The following is a 23,777-nucleotide window of genomic DNA, read 5'->3' as shown; positions in this document are numbered from 1 at the left end:
TGTATGTGTGGGAGTCTGAGAGAGAGCTGGAGAGAGAAGGACAGATCCTGAAGAATTAGAGAGAGACAGAGAGGACCTGAAGGAATAAAGGAATAAAGAGCACCCCAGGAGCCCTCCCTTCTGGCGCGTTGAATCTGTTCTTGCTTCCAGTGCTGTGTTTGACTCCTGTCCCCATCCTCTGCCCCCAGAGGACGGCTTCTCTCACTACTCACTGACTGTCCACGGCTGCAGAATTGCCTTCCTCTACTGGCCTCTACTGGAGAGTGCCCGGCCAGTCAAATTCCTCTGGAAGCTGGAGCAGGTGAGGCTGGAGCCAGGCTCCTGGGAGAGCTGGGTGGTGTCACTTGCTTCCAGGGGAGGAGGTCCTAGGGCAGGGCTGGGCATTTTCTGGGTTTCCCTGTGCCCTATTTTCAATCTCCACTTTCAGTTCCTGACTATTCTTATATCCCCCTGCCCTCCACCCTGACTCTATTCTCTGGTTTTTTTCCTAAGGCTTGTCTCCTGCAGAAAGCACTCCTGGGTTAAAAGGAAGTAGGGAACAAATTACTACTAGTACCAAACCAAACAACCATCCGTCTCCTCTTGTTTTATTTCATCTCTTTCTTATCTGGAAACTTAGCAGTGTGGATTCCAAACTGTCAAGCAGTTACCATCAAGGAAATAAGTAACCTAGGGTACATAGATTGGGTTTGGGGCTTCCCTGGTGGCTCAGATGGTAAAGAATCTGCCTGCAATGCAGGAGACCTGGGTTTGATCCCCTGTTTGGGAAGATCCCCTGGAGAAAGGAACAGCTCCGATATTCTTGCCTGGAAAATTCCATGGGCAGAGGAGCCTGGCAGTTTACCGTCCATGGGGCCGTAAAGAGTTAGACACGACTGATTGAACACGTAAATGTATATAAATTCTCACTATTAATCATGGTTATGAGGGATAAATAAAATGAGCAAAAAAAGAAAAAAGCAAAATTTCTTGAGCTAACAGTTGCAGCCTCTTCTTTATTCATCTCCAAGCTGACCACAGGGACCATAGGGACTAATTGAGTTTCCATCTCCTTCTGTTTTTCTTGTAAGCCCTGGTGGAGTGGCTGAGTAAGCAAATGGCTGAAAAAATGCAGGAAGTGGAAGAGAGAGAAAGGGGAATGAAAACCCACAAACTCAATAATTGAGGGCTACCTACAAAAGCTTCTGTTTTCTGTGGCACTCTTTTAAAGAGATAGTCTGCCATCTGCTTCTTGATCTCTCCCCCGCATTGCTAATATTGGTAACATTCCTCTTCCTATTTTTTTTTTAATTTATCCTTATTTATTCAACAAAAATTTAGTAAATACAAGTACCCTGCCATTCTGCTAGGTTATGGGGATACTATGCGATCTAAGATGGAACAAAATCTCTGCCTTCATTGAGTTTACATTTTAGTTGGGAAGATAGATTTTTAAAAGTAAAAAGACAGATAATAAGAGCTTCCCTGGTGGCTTAGATGGTAAAGAATCTACTTGCGATGCAGGAGACCCAGGTTTGATCCCTAGGTTGGGAGGACCCCTTGGAGAAGGGAATGGCTACCCACTCCAGTATTCTGGCCTGGAAAACTCTATGGACAGGGAATCCTGGGGTCCATGGGGTCGTAAAGAGTCAGACATGACTGAGCAAGTAACGCTTTTACTTTTCAGATATAATAAAAATGATAAATTGTGCTAATGTTCTGAAAGAAGAAGCAAGGAACTGAGGAAGAGAATAGGAGGCAAGGAGAGGGGAAGTCATCTCAGATTGGATGTTCAGGGAAGGCCTGATGGAAGCGAAATGTAAGCTCATCCTGAAGAATCCAGGCAGAGGGAAGAGCAGATGCAAAGGTCCTGAGGCAGAAAAGTGTCCAGCATCTTCCAAGCATGGAAAGAGGGCCAGGCAGTTAGAGCACAGTGAAAAGGGCAGACACTGGATTTGAGGCTGGAGAGCTGGGCAGAGATCAGGTGTATGGTGGACTTTGTTAGCTAAAGTCGTTTGGATTTTGTGCTATGAGAGATGGGAAGTCTCTTGAAAGGTTTATAGCTGGGACGTGGCCTGATCAGATTCACATGTTAAGAAGATCATTTTGTACATGTATAGATATAACTACTTTACTTTGCTCTACACCTGAAACGGGGGCTTCCCTGGTGGCTCAGTGAAAAGGAACCTGCCTGCCAGTGCAGGAGATGTGGGTCCAATCCCTGGGTGGGGAAGAACCCCTGGAGAAGGAAATGGCAACCCTCTCCAGTATTCTCGCCTGGAAAATCCCACGGACAGAGAAGACTGAAGGGCTGCAGTCCATGGGTTTGCAAAAGAGTTGGAGACGACTTAGCGACTAAATAACAACATCACCACCAGAAACTAATGCAACATTGTAAACCAAAACTATACTCCAATAAAAAAAAAGAGTTCTCAATTTTGAAGGCCTTGCTCCACCAAATTTGGGATGTATTTCTCAATTAAAGATACATTTCTGTTGCAAAAATATTAATAATTTTTCTAATTATGCATCTGAAAAGACTGGTTACAAGCAATGTATTTAATTTGCAATTAGCTGTGATTTTTCAGTAATTGTCATTTATATTTGGGAATGTTTGTGAAGTGAGGAGAATCCAATCTTTTCAAGAATAATGACTTGTTAGTGAATACTCTTTGACAACATTAAATTTGGTAGTGATTTAAACATTGAAAAAAGGAAGGCAGTCCCTTTGGGAACTATGGGAGGAGGATATCAGAGAGAACTGAGTGTAAGTGCTCAGACGAGGGTGTTGCAACAGCACGTAAGACAGACGTTGGGAGGGCTTCCTGGCGGTCGAGTGGTTAAGACTTTGCCTTCCAACGCAGAGGGTGCAAGTTCTATCCCTGGTGGAAAAGCTAAGATCCCACATGCCTTGGGGCCAAAAAACCAAAATATAAAACAGAAACAATGCTATAACAAATTCAATAAAGAGTTTAAAGATGATCTACATCAAAAAAATCTAAAAAGGAAAAAAAAAAAAGACTGAGGATGGGAATGATGTGTGGAAACGGAGACTGAAGAAAGTTGCACAGAACTGTCTGGACTCAGGATGGGCAGCAGCTGCCAAAGGACACTGCGGTGCTCCTCTTAGGAATGTTGATGGAGTTAAAGGTTAACGGAAAGAGGGGAATTTTAGGTAGTTGAGGTATAAGGCTGAGCCTGATCCATTCTGGGCAAGGATTCCTTGCACTGGGTTGGCAGCAATTCACTAGCAAGCCCTGTTAATAGACCAGGGAATGTGAAGGACTGTCTCCTGCCCCCCAGGGGGTGGGGCAGTGCCTTGGGCTCCTTCCTGGGGATGCGGTAACCGTAACCGAGGGCTTCCTGCCCTTCCCGTTCCCAGGTCTGCGATGACGAGTGGCACCACTATGCTTTGAATCTTGAGTTCCCCACGGTCACACTCTATGCAGATGGCATCTCCTTCGACCCCGCCCTCATCCACGACAATGGTCTCATCCACCCACCTCGAAGGGAGCCCGCACTCATGATTGGGGCCTGCTGGGCTGGTAAGTCCCCCCGCCTCAGCTCCGGGCTTCTCCACGGAGGCGCTCATGGCAGAGGTGCCCAGTGGTTGGCGGAGGAGCAAGGGCAGCTTGACCTTATGACCCCGTCTCCCTGAAGCCGGGCAGGGAGGCTGGGAAAGCTCTCCGCTGGAGATCACCGCCCCTCTGGTCTCCTGCCTGCTGGACTGGTCATCCCCTCTGACTCGGCCATCACCAGCATCTCACTTTCTGTACCTACAGCTGCTTCATACTTTGATCCATCCTCGTCATAATTTCACAGCCTGTTCCTCTGCTGGAGGACAGTAACCCTGCAGAGAGTCAGCAACCTTCCAACTTTTAAGCTGTTTCTTTCATTTTTTCCTTCTGGGACGGTGTGTGTGTGTATGTGGGGTGGGTAGTCTGTATGTGTGTATAGTATGTGTGGTGTGTATGTAGTGTGTATGTGGTGTGTTTGTGTGTGTGTGGTGTATGTATGTTACGCATGTGGTTTGTATGGGGTGTGTGTGTGTGTGTTACCAGAGCCCTTGTGTTTCCTCAGCAGCATATTTGGGTTTTGTCTACAACAGAGGCCTGAGATAACCTCAGACAAGACAAAAGAAGGGCTGGGACTCAGTTAGAGGTTCAAGTCCTGCATGGCCAGGGGCAGCCCCAGGAAGCCCTCCCCAGCCTCTCTGTCAGTCTGGCCCTGCATCCCTGAGCTCACTGGCACTCTTTCTCCCCCAGAGGAGAAGAACAAAGAGAAGGAAAAGGGAGGCGACAACAGTACGGACGCCACAGCAGGTACTTACGTGTGAGACCTGGAGGCCGGAGAGCTCGCGTCTCAGCCTGGCGCTCTGGGCTCCGCATCCGCGGCCTACCCGGCCTTGCGCTTCATTTACCCGCGCGCCACCGGGGTCCCAGCCTCCGAACCGCAGGCGGAGAGAGTGCAGCCGGATGGAGCCGGCTGGGAGCCGGTGTCCTCTTCTGTCCACAGAGTGACGTCCAGGGTTCCCGCGCTGGCTTTCCGCGTGGCAGAGCGCAGGGGGCAGGAGACGGCCACGCGGCCGGGAGAGCTGGGCATCCCTGAAGTTCCCACGCATCCCTGCCGGCGCCCCCCGCATGCGCCGCGGAGACCCCCTCGCGCACTCTCCTCTCCGCCGTGGTCCTGCTTTCCTTCTTTTTATCCTGGAAGCCTTTCTCATTCTGTGGCTTCTATTTTCGCCTTCTGTCCCCCTCTGCCCCGGTTTTTATTCTGTCTTCTCCCTCTCCCATCTCCGCTTAGCCTCACTTGCCTCTCATCCATCCTTCTTTTAGCCCTACCTGGCTCCTTTCCGTCTTCTTTCTCCAGCCTGCTGCTCCTTCTCTGGCTTGTTCTCAGCCTCCTCTACCCGGGGCCTCCTCCGCCCTCCCCTCTGTCGCCTCTCACCTCCCGTCCGCCCCTGTGTTCCTGCCCTAGGAGACCCCTTGCCGATCCACCGCTACTTCCACGGCTACCTGGCTGGTTTCAGCGTGCGCTCAGGCCGCCTGGAGAGCCGTGAGGTCATCGAGTGCCTCTATGCATGTCGGGAGGGGCTGGACTATAGGGATTTCGAGAGCCTGGGCAAAGGCATGAAGGTATGGCCCCTCCCTCTGGGCCCTCCCTCCGGGCATGCCCCCTGCCCCCGCCCCGCCCGCCCCGCCCCCTCAGCCCCCTTCCTCTCCGTCCTGCTCTCAGCCCTGTCTGTGTCTGGGGCCCAGGTCCACGTGAACCCCTCGCAGTCCCTGCTCACCCTGGAGGGGGATGATGTGGAGACCTTCAACCATGCCCTGCAGCATGTGGCTTACATGAACACTCTGCGCTTTGCCACGCCTGGCGTCAGGCCCCTGCGCCTCACCACTGCCGTCAAGTGAGTGTCCGGTGGGCGGGCAAGTCACAGAACAGAGCCAGACAGTGTCAGAACTCCTTGGCCTTAGAGTTCTGGCTAGGCACATAATGCACCTCCCCACCTCTGGTTTTAGGGATGGAAAACTGACCTGCTCAGTTGACACAGCAATGCAGCGAGAAGAGTCTGGACTAGACTCAGATCTTTCAGCAATGCGTTCATTACTCTTTCCACTTATTAGCTCAGATGGTGAAGAATCCGCTTGCAATGCAGGAGACCTGGGTTCGATCCCTGGGTCGGGGAAATCACCTGGAGTAGGAAATGGCAACTCACTTCAGTATTCTTGCCTGGAAAATCCCATGGACAGAGGAGCCTGGCGACCTACAGTCCATGGGGTCACAAAGAGTCATACATGACTTAGCAGCTAACACATACTCTTCCCACCAAAGCACACTTCCAGCAGTTAGGAGTTTTAATCTCTACCTCTGTGGTGACATGTGAAAGGGGACAGAGGAGGCTCCTGGATTGGGTGCCAGGAGTGGTGCTTTGATTGCTCAGTCGTGTCCGACTTCTTTGCAACCCCATGGACTGTAGCCCACCAGGCTCCTCTGTCCATGGGATTTTCCTGGCAAGAATACTGGAGTGGGTTGCCATTTTCTTCTCCAGGTGATTTTCCCGACCCAGGGATCGAACCCAGGTCTCCTGCATTGGCAGGTGATTCTTCACCGCTGACCCACCAAGGAAGCCCTTAAGTATATTAGTTATTTAAGAATACAAATTGATTGAGGGGTCATGAAAACACAAGAGTTATAGATACAGAGTTTTTACCTACTAGCTTTTTTAGTACTGAGAAAGTGCCATTTAGCAGAGATACAATAGAATCTAACTCATGGAATTGTTGTGAGAGTAAATGATAGAGTCCAGATCAAATGCCAGCAGAGTGCCTGTTCTGCACACTTAATGAAAGTGAAAGTGAAGTTGCTCAGTCATGACTCTTTGTGACCCCATGGACTGTAGCCTGCCAAGCTCCTCTGTCCATGGGATTTTCCAGACAAGAATACTGGAGTGGGTTGCCATTTCCTTCTCCACGAGATCTTCCCAACCCAGGGATTGAACCTGGGTCTCCCACATTGTAGGCAGACGCTTTACAGTCTGAGTCACCAGGGAAGATTATTACCTGAAGGCTTTTTCACCACTTAAAACCTGAAGGCATTTTCACCCTTTATGCTTGTAGGGCAGTTTTAAGAGCTACTTCCCTCTAGTGGGTGCATCACACAATGCAGGGATCAGGGTTTCTGTGTTCCCTTCTCCCCTGCTCTGCCTCAGTTTGTCCAAAAGGTGTCTGAAGAGAAGCATCTCTGACTTGCCCCTATCCTGGCAGGAATGGGTTTAGAGAGAAGGTTCTGAGCCCCGGAGAGTGATGGGCATGTTGTCAAGCCTCCCAGTTGAAGCTGTGGAAGATGGGGCCGGGTTTGGGAAATTGGGCTGCTGGTCCATGGTGTGGTCCTGGGGTGGAGCTGAAGGCTATGGGCAGATGAGTTCTCGTGGACAAAGATCATCGCTCAGGATGGGCCCCGCCAGGTTCCAGTGAGAACTCTAGCTGTTAAAGGGCTCTCACCCAGCTCTGAAGGTGCCAACGGCTTCATCCCTCAGGGACCAAGAATTGATCTCATCTCTTTCATAGGCTTAGGGGCCATGTCAGAGGGAGGGCTCTGTCTTCTGGCTTAGGATGGAGCTTTGCAAGGGGCAGCCCATTCCTCTGACCTATTACCTACCCAGGGAAGAGGCTTATCTGAGGGTTGGGAACCTGAGCTCCTCCTTTAGTATAGGGGAGGGGCCTTCTTCCTTTGTGAGGTTAAGAGGGAGGGAGGTCTCATTTCTACATTTCAGAGTTTCCATGTGGTTAGTGCTACACTATTGGAAGGACTGATGCTAAAGCTGAAACTCCAATACTTTGGCCACCTCATGCGACAAGTTGACCCACTGGAAAAGAGTCTGATGATAAGAGGGATTGGGGGTGGGAGGAGAAGGGGACGACAGAGATTGAGATGGCTGGATGGCATCACCGACTCAATGGACATGAGTTTGAGTGAACTCCGGGAGTTGGTGATGGACAGGGAGGCCTGGCGTGCTGTGATTTATGGGGTCGCAAAGAGTCGGACACGACTGAGCGACTGAACTGAACTGAACACTTCATTGAGGGGCTTCCCTGGTTGCTCAGCTGGTAAAGAATCCTCCTACAATGCAAGAGACCCCGGCTCCACCCTGGGTGGGGAAGATTCCCTGGAGGAGGGATAGGCTACCCATTCCAGTATTCTTGGGCTTCCCTAGTGGCTCAGATGGTAAAGACTCTGCCTGCACTGTGGGAGACCTGGGTTCGATCCCTGGGTCAGGAAGATTCCCTGGAAGAGGACATGGCAACCTACTCCAGTATTCTTGCCTGGAGAATCCCATGGACAGAGGAGCCTGGTGGGCCACAGTCTGTGGGTCTACAGAGTCAGACACGACTGAGTACTTTCACATGCAACTGTTCAGTCAATGCAGGTTTTCCCTAAGTTTTTTTTTTTAATCTTTCTGGAATTCTTGGAAAGCCCGTCTCCTCATGGCATTGACCACTGAACAGATGGCCACCACATCTTTTTCTCTAGCTCTGTTTGCTCTCCCTAGCTCTTGAATTTCTACGTGCTTGCTGTAATCTCTGTCTGGGAAGTTCTGCCCACACCTCAAACAAATGAGCTAAAGCGTAATAATGAACTTCAGTGCCTGAACCAGCCCTGCCCCCGAATTCTCTGCCTCTGTGATGGTGTCTCTGTCCTTGCAGTCACCCTGGCTTGCAGCCTCTGAATTGCCTTGGAGCCCTCCCTGTGTTTATCCGCCACGCCACATCAGTCATCTGGTCACGTCACCTAGATCCCTCTGCACCCGTGTCTAGTGTCTGCTTCCTCTTTCCCCATGTCTGTGTTATGGCTCCAGCAGGCTCTCACGCCCACTCCTCTGGCTTCTTTCGATAGTCTCCGAACTAGTGGACTGTCTTTAGTATTCTAAGTTCAGTTCCACCTCCACCCAAAGGCTAGGTTAGTGAATGTCCAGCCTCACACTTCCCTGCTGAAGAAGACATCTGTGGTTCCCTCCTGCCGCTCACAGAAATTGCACTCGGAGCCCTGAACCATCTGTCCCAGCCTTTCCTGTGTCGTGTTCCTCTACTCCCGCTGTGTGCCCCTTGCCATCCACTCTAGGGTCAGCTTTCTGCCTCCTTCAAAGGCTGGGTAGCTCGCTACTTTTCCCCATTATTCTTACTCTCCCTGACCAAATACCCCACTCCCATCCTGGCCGGAAGTAACCTCTCCCACTTTGAACACTTTTGGTTTGGCGTGTGGTCCATTCATGTGATGGTGACCATGTTGGCTCTTGTTTGAAGGTTTGTGTAGAAATTCTAATTTCTCGACCAGATCATCAGTGCCAGGGCCAGACCCCTGGTCCCCTTTAGGTTCTCTTTGGATCACCCATCCCAGTGGGAAGGTCTGCTGGAGGCCAGCCCCCTGGTCCCCTTTGGGTCCCTTTTGGATTACCCATCACAGTGGGAATATCTGCTGGAGGCGGTGCTTCCGGAGTCAGCTGGACTTATTTCCCAGGAGGCTTTGATCGAGGTCTCTCTGGGACTGTTTGGACTGTGTTGGGCCCTGCTCCTTAGGGCACAGGAACTCAGCAGGTTGCAGATTTGGTCCCTTCAGGGGCTCTGCATTCATGGTATCTGCTGAGGTTACGCCTTCTCTCTTTTGGCTCCTATAGTAAAGCTGGACTCACTCAGTAACACAAATAATAATCCTTTTAGAAAAATCATTTCCTTTAGCTCAGGCAGGTGGACCATAAGCCCTGCTCTGGAATTACCGCCTCCCCGTGAAAACTGCATGTTCAGGGGGGCACTTTTTTTTTTTGCTGCACCATGCAGCTTGTGGGATCTTAGTTCTCCAACCAGGGATTGAACCCAGGTCCACAGCAGTGAAAGTGCCAAGTCCTAACCACTGGATTGCCTGGGAATTCCAAGGAGATACTTATTTATAAATAAATTTGATTTGTGCAAACCCAGGTTCCACATGGTGGCTGTGGGTTAGTGGGAAAGCGTGGACTTGAAATGAGAAGAATGGGTTCAAGCCTGGACCGGGATGCATATTTCTTATGTGGCCAAGATGCTTGACCCAGGAGCTTTGGCTTCTGCTCCTTCTTCCAACAGCAGCAAAAGAAGGTTAAGTGAAAGCATGTGGGCAAAGTGCTTCACAAAGCAGCAAGTGCTCTGGGGATAACCCTCAGATTGGCTGGAGGAGATCCTGGGAGTGTGTTCTGGAGTGGCTGTGATGTTGGTTGGTCAGGACTTAGTCCTCTTGGGAGGGTTTGTCTGGCACCCAGGTCAGAGAGGCTTCATGGGACGGTGGATGTGGTCTGAGATGGTCAGATTAGCTTGCCTATGGAAGAGTGTTTCTCTGGTACTGGACGAAATGAGTGGAAGATACACCTGGGAGGAGGATGTCCTGTTTTTTTTAATTGTAGTTGATTTACAGTGTTGTGTTAGTTTCTGCTGCACAGCAATGTACCTCAGTTATATGTATATATACATCCCTTTTTAATATTCCTTTGCATCATGCTTTATCATAGGATGTTGAATCTAGTTCTCTGTGCTGTACAGTAGGCCTTTGTTGTTTACCCATTGTATATAAAAGCTTCCATCCGCTAATCCCAGCCATCCCTCCCAATCCATCCCTGCCCCAGCCCTCTCTCCCTTGGCAACCATCAGTCTGTTCTCTATGTCCGTGATTCTGCTTCTGTTTGATAGATAGGTTCACTTGTGTCATATTTTAGATTCCACATATAAGTGATGTGCATGCGTGCATGCTAAGTTGCTTCAGTCATGTCCAACTCTGTGCGATCCTATGGACTGTAGCCCTCCAGGCTCCTCTGTCCACGGGATTCTCCAGGCAAAAATACTGGAGTGGGTTCCCATTCCCTTCGCCAGGGGATCTTCCCAACCCAGGAATCAAACCCAGGTCTCTTACATCTCCTGCATTGGCAGGCAGGGTCTTTACCACTAGTGCCACTTGGGAAGCCCATACATATATAGGTATTTGTCTTTCTTTTTCTGACTTACTTCACTTAGTGTGATAATCTCTAGTTGCATCTGTGTTGCTGCAAATGGCATCATTTTGTTTTCTGATGACTGAGTATTATTCCACTGTATATATGTACCACGTCTAATTTATGCATTCATCTGTCAGGGGACATTTAGATTGTTTCCACATCTTGGCTATTGTGAATAGTGCTGCTATGAACACAGGGGTGTGTGTATCTTTTGAATTATAGTTTTGTGGACATCCTTTGACATACTTCCCACTCCCACCCCACCTTTGTTGTTGAATATTTTTTGACACATATCTACCAGTCCAGTAGTTAAGACTCTGAGCCTCCACTGCAGGGGTCATGGATATTGAGGAACCAGGATCTCTGCATGACTTGGTGTGGCCAAAAATATAAAAAAGAAGGTGATAGATTCCACATATAAGTGATATATATGGTATTTGTCTTTATCTTATTTATTTCACTTAGCATAACACCTTCAAGGTCCTTCCACATCATCACAAAAGGCAGGCTGAGTAGTATTCCATTGTATACATGTCACAGCTTCTTGGTCCACTCATCTGTGGATGGACACTCTGGTAGCCTCTGTGTCTTGGCAACTGTGAACAATGCTGTGGTGAGCATGAGGGTGGAGCTAGTGCTTTGAGACAGTGATTTCACCTTTAGACATTTACCCATATATATGCATACTTGTTTTCTTTAGATATATAACCGACTCTTTGTGACCCCATGGACTACACAGTCCATGGAATTCTCCAGGTCAGAATACTGGAGTGGGTAGCCTTTCTATTCTCCAGGGGATCTTCCCAACCCAGTGATCGAATCCAGGTCTCCCGCATTGCAGGCGGATTCTTTACTAGCTGAGTCACAAGGGAAGCCCAAGAATATTGGAGTGGGTAACCTATCCTTTCTCCAGTGGATCTTCCCAACCTAGGAATCGAACTGGGGTCTCTTGCATTATGGGAGGATTCTTTACCAACTGAGCTATTGGGAAGCCCTCATATACCCAGGAAGGGAATTGCACTGAATGTGTGCCCAATCACTCTGTCATGTCCGACTCTTTGCAACCCCATGGTCTATAGCCCACCAGGCTCCTCTGTCCATGGGACTTTCCAGGCAAGACTACTGGAGTGGGCTGCCATTTCCTTTTCCATGAGATAGTGATTTCATTTTCTTTAGATATGTACCCAGGAAGGGAATTGTACTGAATACACTTTTTAAAAATCAAACAAAAAACCTCTTAGATGAAGAGCTATGTATTTACATTTCTGTAAGTTCAGTTTGTAAAATACAGTTCCATGGTCTTGGGATCGGGCATTGGTGATGTCATAGGTTAGGCTTGCCTGACCTTTTGCCCCTGCCCCTTCTCTGCAGTGGCTTCCTCCCGGGAAAGGGCGTCTCCCCCTCCAGCTTTGCTGTGTGTGTGTGGGTGGTCTGTAGAGACACTGTCCCCCTTTCTTCCCCTTTTCATCCATGACATGGGGTGCTCTCTGCAGAGGTGGGGGTCCAGAGTGGTGGCCAGACTACAGATTATCAGGGAGCGGGTGCTGGGCTCACAGGCTGCCTCCCTCCCCTCTCCTGATGCAGGTGCTTCAGTGAAGAATCCTGTGTCTCCATCCCTGAAGTGGAGGGCTATGTGGTGGTGCTACAGCCGGATGCCCCCCAGATCCTGCTGAGTGGCACTGCTCACTTTGCCCGCCCAGCTGTGGACTTCGAGGGACCTGAGGGGGTTCCTTTGTTCCCTGATCTCCAGATCACTTGCTCCATTTCACACCAGGTGGAGGCCAAAAAGGACGAGAGTTGGCAAGGCACAGGTAAGCATGCCTCCCAGGGAGGGGTCGGTGTCTGGAACCAACGTGAAAGAGAAAATCTGGAGCTGGACATGAGAACTATGTCACCCCACATTCACTTTTCGAGAACCACTGGCTATTGGGAAGGAGGACCAGTGGGAGGCCCCCAGGTATATGGATGTTGTTGGGTAGTGACCTTCTTGACAGTGACGCTGGCAGCTCTCAGGGGATGACCTGGGAAGCGGAGGAGGAGCAGCCAGGAGGTGGGCCCTTCAGCTCTGACCCGGACCCCGACTCCCTCCCATCCAGTGACAGACACTCGCATGTCAGATGAGATCGTGCATAACCTGGATGGCTGTGAGATCTCCCTGGTGGGGGATGACCTGGATCCCGAGCGGGAAAGTCTGCTCCTGGACATGGCATCCTTGCAGCAGCGAGGCCTGGAGCTCACCAACACGTCCGCCTACCTCACCATTGCCGGTCAGTGGGGCCCGAGAGCTGGTCCTCTTTTCTTGGGATGCCCCTGTCCATGACCGAGTCTCTGGGGAGCCCAGAGGGTCCTCCTTCCAGGCCCAAGAATGTGACCAAGTGTCCCCTTGCACCTTCCCCACCTGGAGGTCCTCTGGCTTCCAGATTGTCCCTAAGGCGGGGGCCGGGGTTTAGAATCCTGATGGCTCTTTCCCAGTGTCTCTGTCCAGCCCGGCTCACCTCTGCTCTGGGCTCCACTCTTCTCTGGCTCAGTCTCTGACTAGCTTTCTTATTCTCTGGCCATTTGCTCCTCAGCATCTTCTCTGTCTTCCATCTCACTGATCTCTTGAATTCAGCATAGCTTTTCTTTTCTTCTAATGTTTATTTATGTGGCACGCAGGATCTTTTATAGTTGCGGCACGCAGGGTCTTTAGCTGTGGCATGCAGATTCTTTAGTTGCAGCATGCAAACTCAGTTGCGGCATGTGGGATCTAGTTCCCTGACCAGGGATGGAACCCCGTCCCCTTCATTGGGAGCATGGAGCCTTAGCCACTGGGCCCCCAGGGAAGTTCCTGTGTGCTCATCTCTTAATGTTTGGTGGTAATGACTTGGCAGCTTTCCAGGGAAGCCTGCTCCTCTCCAAAGGACCCTCTGTTGGGGAGAATAGAAGATGGGGTGGCGGGTCGCCTCCTGTTTCCATTCCCTTCCAGAGCCTCATGGAGGTCTTCTGTGTTTGGCCCTCACCACCTCCCCGCTGCTGCCGCCTCCCTCTGTCCTGCGTGCGTCCTTGTTTTCCTTCTCTCCATTCCGCCTCCCAGCTTGCAGAGGAGGGCAAGTGGAGCTTCGGTTTCTCTGTCCCAGTCAGGCACAGGTGGCGGGGTGCAGGGGAGCCTCTCTCCCTCTAAGGACTCGGATCACGATCCTGTTGGGTTGAGGGGCGTCAACAGCTGGGAGTCTGGGAGAGAGACCCCGGGCCTCCTCGCTGGCGCCTGCTCTGAGCCGCCTCCCGGGTTCCCAGGGGTGGAGAGCATCACCGTGTATGAAGAAATCCTGAGGCAGGCGCGTTATCGCCTGCGACACGGAGCAGCCCTCTACGCCAGGAAGTTCCGGCTCTCCTGCTCAGAAATGAATGGGCGTTACTCCAGCAATGAATTCATCGTGGAGGTAACCCGAGGCCCCTCCCTCCCACAGTCGCCCCCCAGCGAGGAGCCGGGATGCGGGGGGACTGCGCCCCCTGGTGGTCGGGGATGGAAACTGCAGCCCGGGCAGGGGGCTCCTGGACCCAGGCTGCGGGTGGAGAAGGAGGGGAAGCTGGGGGTCGGGGGCAGGTGAAGAGATGGGCCTCCGAGGGCTGGAGGAGGACTGGGGAGAAGCGAGCGTGTCCACTGAGCCCACTCTCGCCCCAGGTCAGTGTCCTGCACAGCGTGAACCGGGTGGCCCACCCCAGCCACATGCTCAGCTCGCAGCAGTTCCTCCACCGCGGTCACCAGCCACCGCCTGAGATGGCTGGCCACAGCCTGGCCAGCTCCCACCGCAACTCCAGTACGTAAGGCTGGGTGGGGCCAGCGGGCGGGCGGGGACTAGCATCCTCCCCCCACCTCTGGGGGTGGTGGGTGAGGAGGAAGCGGTGGAGCCTTGGAGTCTGTGGAACCTGGCTTGGTTGAAGGTTCCGATCCAGTCCCTTCACCCCAGGCTCATTCACTTCCCCTACTGGAGAGTGCGAGCCCTGGGTCATCACAGGGTCACTCAGATCCCGGCTGATGAGCAGTGCGGGTTTAGCCTTTGTTGTTGGTGCTGCCAACAATATCAAGTCAGCCCCGGACCTCGGGATCCTCAGTAGTGAAGCTATCACATATTAAGCACCTACTGTATACTAGTGCTGTCGACAATACCGTTAAGAATACAATTATAAGGTAGATACAGTTTCTATTCTAAAGAAGGTTGGTGCTATTGCCTGTCAACTTATGTGCTATCTATAAAGTCATAAGGCAATTTCTGAAACAAAATATGCAAACATGTAAAGTGTTACATCCAGATGGATTGATGCCCTTCAGAGCCATCTTGTTCCCTGGCCAGGGTTGCTTACTAGTGATGCAATTTCTAATTCATAATTTGAGTTGCTTAATTACAGAAAAATTAGAAACTTTAAGTGTAAAGAAGAAAAGTCATGCATAATTCTACCACAGTTGACCCATTGCTAATAGGGTCTCAACCCAGTTTTTGCCTATGTGACTGTTTTCTTTTTTTCTTTTAACAAATATGAGATCAAATTATTTTGTAACCTAATATTTACACGTAATATTATAAATTGAGTCTTCTCCACATTGTTACAAACTGCAACGATTCTGATGTTGCTGGGAATTATTTTTGGAATCCCTTTTTTAGAATTACTTTCAAAGTCAGTTCATGAGATGCATTTATTTTTGTTACTTTCAGGACATACCTTGCTTTTGGCCTAGTTCAATATTACCCAACATCAGCATCCACTTTTGTCAGAGTTGGCTCTGGATAGCATTTTGCGTTTGTACATGTAAAACCCACTCCGGAAAGGCAGAGATGTGTCACTTATTAGAAAAAGTCAGGGACTTCCCTGGTGGTCCAGTGGTTCAGAATTTGTGCTTCCACTGCAAGGGGCACAGGTTCGATCCCTGATCGGGGAACTAAGATCCCACATATCACATGGCATAGCCAAAATAAAAGAGATTAATAAAAAGGCGAGTTGCAGGCTCTGAAGGCAATTCCCTAAGGAGTTCCAAACACGCTTTCTTGGAGCAAGGTCATGGTCACTCACTGAGCCCTACCCTGAAAGGACAGCTCTCATGTCAACCATGTAATCATTAAGAATAGTGAGCACACTGGTGTGCCAAGCACTTTGCCTGTGAATTTTACACCTATTAACCCAGTGAGTCATTACAGACAACAGATGAAATAGGCACTAGAATGATCCCCTCTAAAGGCAAGGAAACAGAGACCCAGAAAGGTTAAGTACCTTATCCAAGATCACACAGCAAAAATACGGTGGAGCCAGGATTCTAGTCCAGCCAGCAGAATTCCAGAACCCGTGCTCTAGCCATCACCCTTCATATCCTCTCCATGTTAGATGCTTTAAAAAAAGTCTCCTCACCTTACAGTTGCACCCAATTTTGGGAGCCCTTGAGGGCTTCCCAGGATGTCTCTGAGACTGGCTCCTGGGTACCCCTCAGAATTCAGTCTGGTTTCCTCTCCTTGGGCAGCAGCCCCCACTGTATTGTCTCTTGTGTTTGGTTTTTCCTGGGACTGGCTCCCCTCATTCTTGCTCTCTCTGAAAACAACTGCAGACACGTTTTAAGTGTTTTCCTGTGATTCCTACAGCAAAGCAGATGGAAGTAGGGGTGAGGAAGGAGTGTAAGGCATAAGCAAGTTGCAAGGTTCTAGGAAGCTTCACATAATCTTTAGAGACACGTGAGTGAACGCGACCTTTTTTTCAATAGACTTTTGGGACCATGACTCCCTAGCTCTTCTTCCAGTTCTTTCCTTGGCAGTCATTACACTCAGCCTTGTTGGGGTTGGATGCTGGGTCTACCACTCGGTTTAGGCTGAAAGTGGGTCTTGGTTGGCATTGCTGTTGGCCTTGGTAAGACTCTCATCCTTGTTTTCTTTGCTCTGAGATCCCAATTGAGAGCGGCCACCTGCTTTTCCTTTCCCCTGATTTTGGCCTGAGTACGGTACAGAGTTCATAGTTCACCCGAGGGCCTTGGTGATTGACATCTCCTGAAGTTATCAGGAGATCCATTTTGTCAGACCTGTTCCATGTACCTTTCCTGACTCTACAGAGTGTCCCCTTTCTCTCCCTTCCCTCCCAGTCCCAAGAGTGGAGTTACAGAATTGTGGTTTAGCAATTTCAAATTACTCTGACCATGCAAAAGAGGAAGAGATAGAATTCTCTCCAATGGGATGGGGTGTTCATTTCTCTGAAGCGCCTAAGTGCACCAGAAAAGAGCTCAGTGTGAACGGGCACAGTCAGCCAAGGAAGGTCTGTGGTGCATTCAGACCTTGACCTTGAACCTGGAGGGTAGAAGGGAGTCTGGAGGGGCTTTTTCCTGTAGAGGAGCCAACAGGCGTGAGAAGTGGAGGTGGGTGGGTGGCTCGGGGGGTTGCGTTTAGAGAGAACGAGGCTGCCCGAGAAGGGTAAGGTGAACGTTGAGGACAAGATTCATCAGTCCTGCCAAATTTTGATGCACGTCAGAATCGCCAGGGAGCAGTACAAACCCTTAGTGCCCAGCCACACCCCATGCCAATTCAGTCTGAAGTTCTGGGGTGGGGAGCCCAGCTTCAGTGGGTTTTTAAAGATCCTCAGGTGATTCCAGCATGCAGTCAAGTTCGGAATTATTTCCTCGCTTTGTTACCTACAAGTATTTGAGACTTTGTGGAGAGACCCACAGTGCAGGAGGATGAGAATAGAAAATGAAGTTGGACGTGAGGCAGAAAGGACAACAGTGGAAGAAGATGAGGCCAGGGAATGAGCCAGTTCATAAAACACACGCTGTGAGATACTGCACAGCTGCTTGAGTGGCCAGAATTTGGACCTGAGCTTCCTTGGAGCTGAAACAGGAGGAAAACTGAACAGTTAGGAAAGTCATATGATGGGACCCACCAGTGCGTCCTGTTGGAGGTTTCTTCCCAGGCTCTTCAGAAACGGGGCTCCATGCAGGGCTGTAGACAGGGCATCCACGGTGCCTAACACTCACACGAAACCAGGAGTTTCACGTGGGCTACTGGCTAGAACTCAAACACTCCTTCCTGTTGGCCTTGGAGGTCTCTTGAGGCCAGTGAGCTACTTGGAGCTAATGCAGTAAGAAAGGTTGATGATGTTTCCTAAACTCTTGGTTTCTGTCTGTAGCTAACTTAGAAATCCTCCCATCTCCCTGGCTTCCTGGCTCAGTTTAAACTAATTAACTGTACTTGTTTGCCTGCACGTGCAGTGTCTGCACTTTGTCTTTCCTGTGCTCGTTTTTGATTGCCGGCAGTCAGCTTGTCACTTCCTTCACCCGGCCAGGGGCTTGGAGGGACAAATGCATTTGATTAAAGCACAGAGCTGTGGAGCCAGTTCACCCGCTGTGGCCCCCACCCCGAGGAGGGGTTTCTACTTCTACAGCCTGGGATTGGCTACGGAGGCATTCTGCTGGTGTGGGGGTCACTGTTCTGGGATCCTGCCCCACTGACCTGGAGATCCAGGAGGGGCTTTTTCCTGTAGAGGAGCCAACAGGCCAGCTCGGCCTCCCTACTCCTCCTCCTTCCTCCCCAGGCAGTTGAGAAACACTCATCCAGCCAGGCCCATCTCTCCCCAGAGCCGGCGCCCAGGGAGCCTGCCTCCCTTGCTCAGCAGAGTCAGTTGTCATTGGCCCCAAATGGGCTATGGGTCGGGTCAGGCTGGGGACCGACTTGGCAGAGCACCATCAGGGCGGCCTCGGGGAGGCGTGAGGCCAGTGCGGCTGCCCCCACACTCGCTTGTGTTTCCACACCTGACTGGCTCTGGAGCATGTGGCAGCGTGTGCGTACACTCTCTGCTGGAGGACGGGTGTGCTCCAGGGTGTACCCCATGCTGTGTGCTTCCCTGTGCTCTGCGCCGTCTCTGGCCATGTGAGTCTTGGAGGCTGTGGGTAAATTCGTATGTGTGTACGTGTGTGTGCGTGTGAGTGAGACGCATATACTAACAGCTCCTCAGCAACGGGACTGCCCAGGCTGTGGGTCCCACACAGCCTCTCTGGTCAGTGAGGCGCTGCTCCTACGTGGCTGGCAGAAGTGGGCACCCATGTGGGGTGTAGTCACCCAGCTGCCCGTGAGGGCACTGGGCCTGGGGGCGCGCCTGTGGGGTCTTTATGTTCACCTGCTGTCTGTGGGGCTGTGGGCTCCTCTGTTTTGCCTCCTCCTGCTTCTCCGCGTGCTGTCTGTGTGTGCGCAGGAGGTGGGCAAGGCTGTGCTCACGGCTGCTGCCTCTGTGGCTGTCTGGGTCCAGGTCTGTGGTGGGTATGTGGTCCTGCAGGGGCTCGCCTGGACTGCCCAGCTGGTGGGGAGCTGGGTGGCGCTGCACGTGTGGCTCGGCTGTGCCTCGCTGGAGACCCTCGGGCGCGCCCTTTCCATCCTGCCGTGTGAGCAGGCCATCGGGTGGCTGGTGCGGGCAGGCGCGCTGGCCGGCAGAGGCCTGGCGCGGGTGCGGGGCGTGGCAACCCTGGTCCAGGTGTGCGTCCACACGCTCTTCCTGGGCGTGTACCTGTGTCTGCACGTGTGCTTTGCCGCCATCAGCTCCAAGGTCCGAGTGAGGGTGCATGCCCCGCTCTGGGTGTCTCTGCCCTTCAGGGTCCACGCGCCCCTGAGCCTGGGCTTCAGAGTGAGGCTGCAGGCCCAGAGGCACGACAGGGCTGAGGGGACGGGGGTGGCACCCCGAGGGGAGCAGAGCCCCTCGGTGTCCAGGACGCCCCCGGTGTCCAGGAGGCTTGAGCCCACAAGGAGACGGGAGGTGTCACGGAGCAGGGCTGAGCTCTGTCCAGGTGGGTACTTGAAGGGGCTGCTTCCTACCTCTTGGTCCTGTCCCCAGCCTTGGGCATCAGGCCACGCTTGGAGCCCACTTCTCCTGTTCAAACGAAGGAGAACATTCTCTCCGCTTGCACCGTCAAGCTCATGCGGCCACCTCTCTCCTTTCTCCTCTGGGCTCCCGGGACCTTCTTCCTGGACTGCATGGTCCCCGGGGAAGGCGCAGGCAGAGAACCTGGGCAGGGTCCAGGCCTTGCCCTCTGTCCGCCGAGCACAGAACTGCTTGGGCAACGTTGGGCTGGGGGCCCTTCTCCTCCCCCTGCTCTTCCTCCTTTGCAGACTTCCTCCCTCCCTCGGGCTCTCAGTCCCTCCAGCTGCCCCCTGCCCTCCTTCTCTGCCCTTCCCTGGGTGAAAGTGAAAAAGAGAAAGTGACAGTCCCTTAGTCGAGTCCGACTCTTTGCAACCCCTTGGACTGTAGCCCGCCAGGCTCCTCTGTCTGTGGGATTCCCCAGGCAAGAATACTGAGTGGGTTGCCAGTTCGTCCTCCAGGGGATCTTCCCGACCAAGGGACTGAACCCAGGTCTCCTGCATTGAGAGCAGATTCTGTACCCGTGGGACTCCGCTTCTCTTCCAGCTTCTACAGGGGAGACCTCCCTTCTGGGCCATCGTGGACCCTGTCTTTTGCTCAGGGATGCCCTCTTCCCAGGCCCCTGACCCCCTCCTGCCATCCCCCTCCCCCCACTCCCGCCAGCAGCGTTGGCTCAGGTGAGTCTGGCTGTCTCTGCAGTGGTCCCCAGCGCGGCGACCCTCATCATCGTGGTGTGTGTGGGCTTCCTGGTGCTCATGGTCGTCCTGGGTCTCGTGCGCATCCACTCACTGCACCGCCGCATCTCGGGGGCCAGCGGGCCTCCCGGAGCCTCCAGCAACCCCAAGGACCCCGATCTCTTCTGGGATGACTCAGCTCTCACTATTATCGTGAACCCCATGGAGGTGAGTGGGGGGCCTGGCAGAGTCAGGGTGCAGCTGGGGCGCACTCCCAGCAGGAAGACTCCCAATGAGCGTCCCCCCTCCACCCTTCCCCAGTCCTACCAGAGCCGGCAGGTCTGCGTGCCGGGCACTGCGGGCGGCCAGCAGGACGACGAGGACAGCAGCGACTCGGAGGCGGCCGACTCGCCCAGCAGCGACGAGAGACGCATCATCGAGGCCCCCCCTCACCGCTACTGAGGCCTCCGCCCCTGAATCCCGTCCCGGTGCGAGTTGCACCGAAGAGACAGAAGGACCTTGTTGGAGGAGAGAGACCCTCTGGGGTGGAGGAGAGAGCTCTTAGAAGAGTCCTCTCCTAATCTCGGAATCGGGGGGCCCAGCGGAGCCCGCCCCCTGCCCTCAGCCCCCAGCCCACCCCTGCTCGGTGCCTCTGGGCTCCTGCTCCCGGGTGGGTGGGGGAGATTCTGGCTGTCTTCTCTGTCGCCAGGCAGCCACCCGCTTTGCTGATCCACGTCTGTCTCTTCCCCCACCAGCCATGTGCTGTATGGGGAGGGGGGACTGAAGGAAAGCTTGTCCCCTGCCCTTACCTTCTCTCCTGTCCATGGAGCCCCCTGGCCGGGCATTCTCTGCTTCTCTTAACGAGCCCCCCTCTTTCCATTTCACTCTGGGGATCCCCTCTTCTCCTGGCCCCCTTCCCTCCCCTTGCCTGAGGTCTTGCAGCCCCTGCCCCTTTCTACAAGTCCTGGCTGTGGCTGGGCTGTAGGCGTGGGAGTGGGGTGGGGGCCCTGGGTGGATTATATATAATGTATATTTTTTCATGTCGTCGTGAGCGCAGCCCCTGTGTTCCGTGTGCAGCTCACAACCTTGTATGCGTGTGGCATCGTCACGTCCTGGGGTGGGAGTGGGGGTCGGGAGGTGGGTGTGTGAGGGAGGGGACGCACCCTAGGGTTTTCAAATAAAACAACCGGAAAAAAGCCTGGGCAGCTGCCTCTGGCCTGCTTGATCCCTGGTGGGCGCTCTGTGGGTGGCCGCTCTGGGGTCTCTGACCCCTTCGGTCTCTGAGCTGAAGTGAGCGGCAGGGCTGGTTGTCTGGGTGCGGTCGCCAGGATCAGATGGCTCCCACTGCACCCCAGGAAGAGTACAAACAATTGAGGGGGATGCCGCATATGCCAGGGCTTGGCGGAGGACATTGTCATCACCCCCATCTCTTGAAATTTTTCACCTGGGGTGCCTGTGTGCCCAGCCCCAGGGGAGTCGAGGGGGAGAGGGCAGGCAACCCTGCTATTTGTTTTTTAAAAAGGGGTTTCCCTTTTAAAAATTAATGAATTGATTAATTATTGGCCATAGCTGGCGGCGCGTGGGCTCTTGGTTCCCTCACCAGGGATTGAACCCGTGCCACCTGCAGCGGAAGCAGAGTTTTAACCACTGGACCAGCAGAGAAGTCCCAGTCCTGCTGCTTGTAATAAGAGAGAACGGGCTCCTAGAGGGGTCCCCCAGGTAGAAGGGGCAGGAACCAGATGGGGTTATTTCAGAAGAGTACGCTGTAGATGGAGCATCCTTCCTGTGGTGTCTTGGCCCCAGGGAAGACCCGGGACCCAGGTCTTAATTACTGTGTGTGAGATGAGGGGCTTAGAGTATCAGTCATGTTACCCCAGGTGGCACAGTCGGTAAGGAATCCGCCTTGCCAATGCCCTTGGGTTTGATCCCTGGGTTGGGAAGATCCCTTGGAGGAAGAAATGGCAACCCACTCCAGTATTCTTGCCTGGGAAATCCCATGGACAGAGGAACCTGACAGGCTATAGTCCGTGGGGTCAGAAAGAGTCAGACATGACTGAGTGCGCGCATGCGCGCGCGCATACGCACACACACACGCACACACACACACACACACACACACACGTTATCCCTGCTTCTCTGTGGTCCTCGCGGGCACAGCGGAGGTAGGGTGGAGCTTACTGGTGCACTGCTCTGCCACCCATGTCTGGTCTTACCTCTGCCAGGCACGCGTTCTGGCCCCTGGCTTCAGCTACCGGCCATGTGTTGATGTCCACCCAGACCTCCCGCCCAGCTACCTACTGGCAGCTCTGCTAGGGCATCCGGTACTTCAGATGCAGCCTTGGCCCAGGTTCTGCTCTGTCCCGTTGGCCTTTCTCCCAGCTACCTGAGCCAGAGACCTGGGTGTGGGTTGGGATCTCTCCCTCTCCCTTAACCTCGTGTCCACCTGGTGACTAACCCTCTCATTTTTACTTTTTACCCCTTAAAATCTCTCAAATGTATTTTTCTCCCCCGCACCCCATTGCAGGGGCTGCCTTGGGTTATATCGTCTTCAGTATGTGCCTGGTCTGTTGCAAGAGCCTCTTACGTGTCACTTGCCTGTCACCTACCTGCTTCCTACGTCTTCTTGCCTGCAGTGTTTTGCTCCACTCCACCCACATCTGGGTCGGAGTGGCTTTTCTAAAGTGCAGATTCTCCTCCTGGAACCTTCCCTACTTCCAAATCACTGCCAGGGTCCAGTTGGGACACCTTGAGAGGCCCCTCAACCACCTCCCCCACCTCCCTGGCCCTCCCCGCCACCACCCCTGCATATCTAGGTACCAGTCACACAAACCACTAGTCTTTCCCCAAACCTGCCCTGCTGCTTCCTGCCTCTGGCTTTGCACGTACCGTTCGCTCTGTCGATTGCGTCTTTCCCCCTTTGTGTGCCTACCATCTCGTCCTTATCACTCCAGACCCAGTGCTGCCTCTTCCAGGAAGGCTTCTGTCTGGGACCTCTTGTTCACGCCTCCATCACAGCCGTCTCCACTACATGGTGGTTCACGTCTGTCTCCACCACCAGACTCTCTGTGTCCTCAGAACGCACACAGGGTCTGGTGCGTAGTAGGGGCTCTGAAGGATGAATGAGATGCATGTGGCTTTCAGACTGATTCTATGAGAAAAGGTGAATTGGTAGGAGGGGAAAGGGGATCTGGTCTGGTGGCCCTCTGGCCTGGGGGCGTCAGTGCACAGAGGACAGATGTGACCCAGCAGGTGCCTGCAGAACCCTCTCCTGGAGGGGCCCTTGTGGATGCCAAGGTCATGTTGCCATGTCTGTGGCAATAGCGTGTGGGAGGCAGCCTGCCTGTTCTCCCTGGAGCTGCTCAGAGCAATGGCTCAACGGGCAGAGCCTTCAGATATCGAAGCCGCAGGGCTAACACAGGGTGAGAGTGAGATTTTAGTCTTTGGTCTTAAACTTCAGGGAGCTCACCCCCTCTGCTTTTACCGTGCCCCCAGTCCTCACGCAGCCCTGGCCTCAGGGTCCACAGCTTCCCACACAGAGCAGTGGGGTCAAGTGTTTGCCCTTGTGCTGTCGCTCAGTCGTGTCTGACTCTGCGACCGCACGCACTGCAGCCCGCCAGGATCCTCTGTGCATGGAATTCTCCAGGCAAGAATACTGGAGTGGGTTGCCATTTCCTACTCCAGGGGGTCTTCCCGACCCAGGGATCGAACCCACATCTCCAGGTTTTCTGCACTGGCAGGTGGATTCTTTACCATTAGCG

At 52.9% G+C, this 23,777-nt stretch overlaps 1 protein-coding gene across 2 annotated transcripts in view; it reads left to right on the top strand.

Annotated features, from left to right (window-relative positions):
* The window catches only part of CLSTN3 (calsyntenin 3), a 61,085-nt gene extending 39,886 nt beyond the window's left edge, over positions 1 to 21,199 (top strand). For both annotated transcript variants that reach the window (XM_055395628.2, XM_055395629.2), the window contains 11 exons: positions 189 to 301; positions 3,362 to 3,524; positions 4,245 to 4,301; positions 4,957 to 5,114; positions 5,238 to 5,386; positions 12,077 to 12,303; positions 12,589 to 12,759; positions 13,766 to 13,911; positions 14,154 to 14,289; positions 20,045 to 20,247; positions 20,341 to 21,199. In XM_055395628.2, coding sequence (XP_055251603.2) covers positions 189 to 301; positions 3,362 to 3,524; positions 4,245 to 4,301; positions 4,957 to 5,114; positions 5,238 to 5,386; positions 12,077 to 12,303; positions 12,589 to 12,759; positions 13,766 to 13,911; positions 14,154 to 14,289; positions 20,045 to 20,247; positions 20,341 to 20,481 — 1,664 coding nt within the window. In that variant the 3' untranslated portion in view covers positions 20,482 to 21,199. The remainder of the gene's footprint in view (positions 1 to 188; positions 302 to 3,361; positions 3,525 to 4,244; positions 4,302 to 4,956; positions 5,115 to 5,237; positions 5,387 to 12,076; positions 12,304 to 12,588; positions 12,760 to 13,765; positions 13,912 to 14,153; positions 14,290 to 20,044; positions 20,248 to 20,340) is intronic.
* The last annotated feature ends 2,578 nt before the right edge of the window (positions 21,200 to 23,777 follow it).

Source organism: Moschus berezovskii, chromosome 6 (assembly GCF_049115385.1).
Source record: "Moschus berezovskii isolate FMDL1 chromosome 6, NW_MosBer_1.0, whole genome shotgun sequence".
Taxonomy (NCBI): Eukaryota; Metazoa; Chordata; class Mammalia; order Artiodactyla; family Moschidae; genus Moschus; species Moschus berezovskii.
The sequence above is the reverse complement of the archived record's forward strand: the minus strand, read 5'-3'. Positions and strand labels throughout refer to the sequence as shown.